This window comes from Pteropus vampyrus, unplaced genomic scaffold, assembly GCF_000151845.1.
Source record: "Pteropus vampyrus isolate Shadow unplaced genomic scaffold, Pvam_2.0 Scaffold19, whole genome shotgun sequence".
NCBI lineage: Eukaryota > Metazoa > Chordata > Mammalia > Chiroptera > Pteropodidae > Pteropus > Pteropus vampyrus.
This window is the reverse complement of record NW_011888800.1, coordinates 17,093,342-17,099,368: the sequence shown is the minus strand read 5'-3', so window position 1 is coordinate 17,099,368 and position 6,027 is coordinate 17,093,342. Positions and strand designations below refer to the sequence as shown.

Sequence of the window (6,027 nt, the reverse complement as noted above, 5' to 3'; positions counted from 1 at the left end):
CTCAATAATGGCTAATTTCTAGAATTTGAAGTGCTGTCAACAAGTGAGTAGGCCTAAGGATAATTATGGATCCTACCATTCAAGACCATTGTATCAGCATAATATTTTGAAGGAGTAAAGCATCTTCTGCTGACACAGCACAGTTATAATACTTGTAAGTCAATTACTACATTACAAGTTCTGTAGTTTCAGAACAAATTATGGCTTCCTGAAAAGAAATTAAATTTTGGATTATATGATTTTCTTTTTCATGTACCTGTACAAATTATATTGCAGATGGAGGAAATGCAACCAGGTTCTTCCCATAGGCAATATGCGTTTATGACAAAGTGAATACAGACTAGGTATTTATTTGCAATTGATATGTACTGAAGTTATATTCATGAAATAACTAAGCTATTAAAATAATATAAACCAAAATATATGTTTTACTTGTGAGCTATTTGAGTTTTATAGGATAATAACAATCATTCGCCAATGAATGAAAATTCTTACCTGGCATACTGATAATTCTTTTGTTGTTAATGTATTATAAAGGCATGGGTAATACAGTATGGGCACTGTAGTATAAATAATTTAACTTTTACTTTTTTTTTTTTTTAAATTCTCTAGAGTAACCAGAAGGTTGTTACACCAAAATATGCTCTTAATTCGTATGTAGGGAATTGTGTTGGAAAATCACTTTATAGGGGAAGAAATTTAGTGTTTTTTTCCTTCTTTTTAAAATCTAAATTGGACATTGGAAAAGAATGTGCCTATATGGCTCACAGGATACTATGCATGCAGTTATTAATATGACTACTTTGGGAGCCATTTTCAATACCACTGCTACAAGGTTTCCATCTTGGACTCCATACAGAGAGTGGATTTGTCTACCAAAAAAAGGTTTTAGACACTTTTTCTGTTTCCAGAGGGAAAAGAGACTGATCCTGTAAAGAAAAAGCTGCTGTCCCAACTATAGTTGCGTTACAGCGGCTGAGAGCTGCAGCATCATGCAACGAGGTCTACAAGTGGCCAGCAGTTTGCAGATAGTATTAGAGGCAAGAGACACTGTTAGAAGCCAACTAATGAACACATGTCATTAAAAACTATTTTGAGCCAAGTGTGCAAGCAATCATTTGCTAATTAGATTTCTGTAGCAAGGAGTGCACATCCTAACAGATAGTGGGGGACAAAATAAGAAGTTAACTTCAAAAGGAAGGATAAGATCTAGGTTGGAAAGTTTCCCTTAGTGATACCAGCCAAGGTTTTACGACCAGTTCTACTGCGAGGAAAAACTGGGGACTGGTACTAGTACACGTTGTATTACCTTTAAAGACCACTGAATAAACCCGTATAAATGCCATATTTACTTTTCAGATCACAGGATGAATTCTGTCATTCTTAATAAAATCCCTTTCATCTTTATAAAAGCCCTGTTAAGAAACCTTTCAAGAAATTGCCATTTATAGATAACTGAATTGGAAGGCCTCTATTATTTTGAGATTCCGGTGCCTAAAGGAGGCTAACTACATGTAGCAGCCAGCAACTCTGATACAATTCTGTATTAATAATAAAGCTTATTTCTGTCCAGGAGGCTGCATATTATGTTACAGTCAGACCTAGGTTCAGGTCTTGCTTCCTCCTGCCAGCAGATGAGAAGAGATGAAAATGGAAAAGAATGAGAGAAAAGAAACTGCACAGAAAGGGAGACAAGAGAACATAGACGAGGGTAAAGAGAGGGAAGGAGGGATGAAAAATATACTTAAATTTAGAAAAGAAAGGATCTAGAGTCCATGCTGTCCCTCCAATTTAAAGTTACACTGTTAGAAGCTAGACATTCATTTAGTTTCCCCTTTAAATTATGTGTGAGAAGTTTAGCAATTGACACTGCAAGAGTTTTAAACGGAGAAAATAGCAAAGCTCAGTATTTCTATGTTCATTTTTTTCTCTAGTAAGATGAGTTCTGAGATGTAGCCATAGATTTGCAACTAAATTCATAATGCAAAACCTGCACAGTTCAAGTTGGAGATTTTATCTGAAATAAGGAAACCATTTTTGATTGGTGAACAAGCCACCCCACAACTTTGGTTAGCGAGTAGTTTGGCCCACGCAGTTTAAGTACAAGTATGATTTGTCTAGTTAATACATAGCTTGGCAACATATCACTCACATTAGAGCTCAGCCACAAAGAGCAATAAAATAGTAGTAGCATTAGGAGAGATTTCTGGAATATGGCATTTTAAATATAACTTCATACATAAGTGATTTGTGATCTTTAAAATTAAAAAAAAAGAGAGAGACAATTTCTCACAAGAAATCAGTAATTTCGTCATTACTTTTCAAAACAGTAAGTGGACTTAAAGTCCAAATATAAAACATCAAAGGGAATCTCCAATTATGATCACCAATTGCTTGCGCTCACCTAGTTCAGCAAAAAAATTATAAAACTGAGATTGACGCTCTCGAACTATGCAAAACCAATAACACACTTTGGGGAATGGAGCTTTATTTTGTTCAAATGAAAATGAGACTGCAGTGGCAACATGGTTCATAAAAGTTTGTTTTTGAAGTGTCACATCTTCACACATATATCCTAGTCCTTCTCATTTGTAGGATGCTAAATAGCAAGTTCATTTTTAAATTAGAAACAAACAAACAAACAAACAAATAAATAGATTATTTTTTAAAAGACAAAAAGGCCTGAGGATGATGAAAAAGACATTGGAGGAAAAATGTATAAATGTCTTCTTGGGGTCAACCTCATATGTAAAGAGGCTCAATCTTAAAAGAAGCATTTTTGGCTTTGTACATCTTGAAATAAAAGGAATCTTTGCTTTGAAATCCAACCTGGTTTTACATATATCTCACACACTTACCACAATAAAGAACAACGTAAATAAAATCTTAAACAGAAATATCCCATGTGCTAGCTACCCTTGGGATTGCTTTATGGAGGGGTTGGTGATGGGAGAATGCCATCTACATGCCTTCCCTCTCGACGCCATGTCCAGTCCTCAATTCCCCAGATGCTCATGTTTGTTTGTGACAGTAGGAAGAGGCAGGTGCACAGCTAGTATGTCACTGTCTGCCTGATCTAAATAAGCAAATGAGAATAAGTAGGAAGTGCAATGGTCTTTAGGGTTAGGGGGGAAATCAGCCAGGTAAAAGATAAGATGCTTACTATCACAAACCTCATAAAAGAATCTTTCTCCTTCCTTCTTCTGCTCGTGGAATTGCAAGTCAAGACGTTAGACAAAGACACGACACATTACAGACACAGCACATGACACATTTTTGACACAGTTTTTTTTGATGTGAAAAATTAACCACATATACAAAACCACCAATGTCACAAAATACATTTCAGAGCAAACATCGATACCAAGTTGACGTTCCACAATACAGTTAAAAATCTGCAATTTGTAGAGCTTTACAGATCATTAGCATATATATATTTAATTCTGTATATATATTGTTATATATACACTATAAAAGGCTCTCGATCATCTTCCTCCTCCCATTCACATTGCTAATGTATTTACTGAAGTATTCTGTTGTGGACATAATAATTAACTTTAGTTGTTAATGGGGTTTTAAACAATTGTCATTTCTTCTCCTTTAGCTAAATCATGTAAAACTTGATTATGAAACTTTCTATAGCAAAGAGATACGCTGCTAATGATCTCTAAGTAGGTATTTGGCAAATGCAGGCATAAAAACATACCCACCTCTTTCCCTCCCATGGATTCAAACATTTTTTCCAACTGGACCCTCAATTGTTGAATATTGTTCATCAATATACAGGGCTTTAAATAGAGGAAACAAGAAAAAGAAGTGTGAGAATCCTTCATACACTCGATTATTGAATGAGTTTACCTTAAATGTAATGGTATACAATTATCACCAACATCCAATTATATTTGGCAAATAAATTCTGCTACTTTAATATGCTTTTAAGAGTTAAGAATGAAGGGTGGAAAATATAATGACCACTTTGAAGAATTACATTTAGTAATGTACTCAGAAAATAAACCATTGAAGACATAATACTAAAGTTTCTTTTACTCTTAACATGACATTTTATAAGTAGAAATTAACCAAATTCTGTTTATAAGAAAAACAGATTAAAATTTTTTATTTTACTTTTTTAAAAACCAAAACACTACTGAACTTTAAAAATCCAAGAAAAAAATTTAAAAACACCTTAAATGCATTCTCTTTGGCTACAAATAAAGTCCACATGTTGAAGGCCCTTCATTATTTGGCTCCAAAGCATATTTCTTTATCATCTCCATCTGCATTATGATTAACTCTCAACTCTCAGCAGTTCATTTGCTCCAAAACATCTGCACTTTCCAGATGCTGTGACTTAGCTTAGCAGGTGGTTTCTTCACGTAGTCTCTTTGACTATTTGAATCATATCCATCATTCAGGTTATAGCCTTCTCGTTCCTAGATTGTATCTTTTTGCCACTCGACATTTTATTTTACTTTACATTTGAGTTGCCTTTCACTGTCTCACTAGCTGACCATAAATGTACCATATCTGCTGTTGTGTCTTTTTCTGCTTTTTTTTTCTCACAGAGTACTGCACAGAATCTTATACTTGCTTACAAAATGTTTCTTGACTTATTGTTTCTAAAGAGGTAGAAATATAACGATAGCATAAAGATGCAAAGCTTCGTGATAAAACTAGATGTGAACCTAGAAGAGTAGAATTTAATTTATAATTGGAAAAAAAATTCAGACTAGTTTTAGAATAATTTAACATTTGTGGCATAGTGAAAATCAAATTCTAAAGAACCAGTAGATCGGAAAGAAAAATGGAAAGAAAAACAGAAAAGGAAAATTGGTATATCTTCCAAGTTGCTGAGAAATAAGCCAATAATGAATCAGAGAGAGGCATGCAAAGGACTTACAGGACATTAGAGAGGTGTTAGCTCTCATCGGTGGAAAGATTTTATTATTGCTTTAACTGCATTACTGACCTTTGAAAAGTTCCTACTCAAAGTGACCACATCCTAACTTTGATTTGCAGAAACATTTTTAAACTTCTGTTGTTTCCTTGATTACAATCCTTAACTATTTTAGTTTCTAAAGACATATATCTATTTGTCTCCCATAGATGCTGTTCAGTAAGCTGAACCATATGTTTCACAGATACCCTGCCATGATTGAGAGACACCTGATCTAGGCTTAGTCCTATCCCATAACATGCATGGCCAAACTTTCAGGGGATTCGGTATCTTGACCCAAAGTCAACAAACTGAGGCAACGGTCTTTTTTCCACTAGGAAATAAATTTTTGTTGTTTGTTTTTTGCAATGGGAGAAGATTTGGCTTGGATTCTGGCAATCCCACCTGGGAGGAAACTAAAGTCAAAATAAGACCATGACTCTTAATGAAAAGCAAGATGACTATATAGGTGAAATGTTTTATCTTCTTTCTTCCTGTGGGTCTCAAGTAGTGGGGTGGAGTCCTCTATGATTATTCGATATTAACATTCAAGTCGATCTTTTTTGGTACATGTAACAGTACTCTAACACTAGTTTTATAAATAAAAATTCAACCTCCAAGCCTTCTTAATATGATCACTTCTGATGGAAAAGAGCTACTAAGAAACAAAATAAACATTGGCCTTTGGGCTCGCTTGGCATGGATTGTTACTGATCCCAGGTAGGGCTACATAGAAAAAAGAAATTCATTTATCCAGAAGGAGATAAAAATCAGACTTTCCCCTTGAGCTAAGCTTTCTCTGACTTTTAAATGTTCAAAATGCAATTTTATTGAATATATTTATCAAAACACTACTGAGAATTGAATTACACAAATCTACCTTAAACTTAATCATGAAACAGCTTTTACTTTAAACACCTCTGTAGTAAATGGGAAAACAAAAACCAGCATCCGCAGTAAAGGGAAAAATTAATCTCACACACAGCATCAGTTATTGATGAGTTAAGCTAGATAAAATAACCTATGTCTGAAGCCAAGTTGTAATCTTTTAATTTGTATATTTTGGCTTTTCCCCCTAAAACTATCATAAT

At 34.3% G+C, this 6,027-nt stretch overlaps 1 protein-coding gene across 1 annotated transcript in view; it reads right to left on the bottom strand.

The window, feature by feature from the left end:
* The window catches only part of LOC105288825 (protein unc-13 homolog C), a gene marked incomplete at its 3' end in the record, with an annotated part of 460,652 nt that overhangs the window by 33,926 nt on the left and 420,699 nt on the right, over positions 1-6,027 (bottom strand). Inside the window, exon 23 of the mRNA XM_023527723.1 lies at positions 3,711-3,788. Coding sequence (XP_023383491.1) covers positions 3,711-3,788 — 78 coding nt within the window. The remainder of the gene's footprint in view (positions 1-3,710; positions 3,789-6,027) is intronic.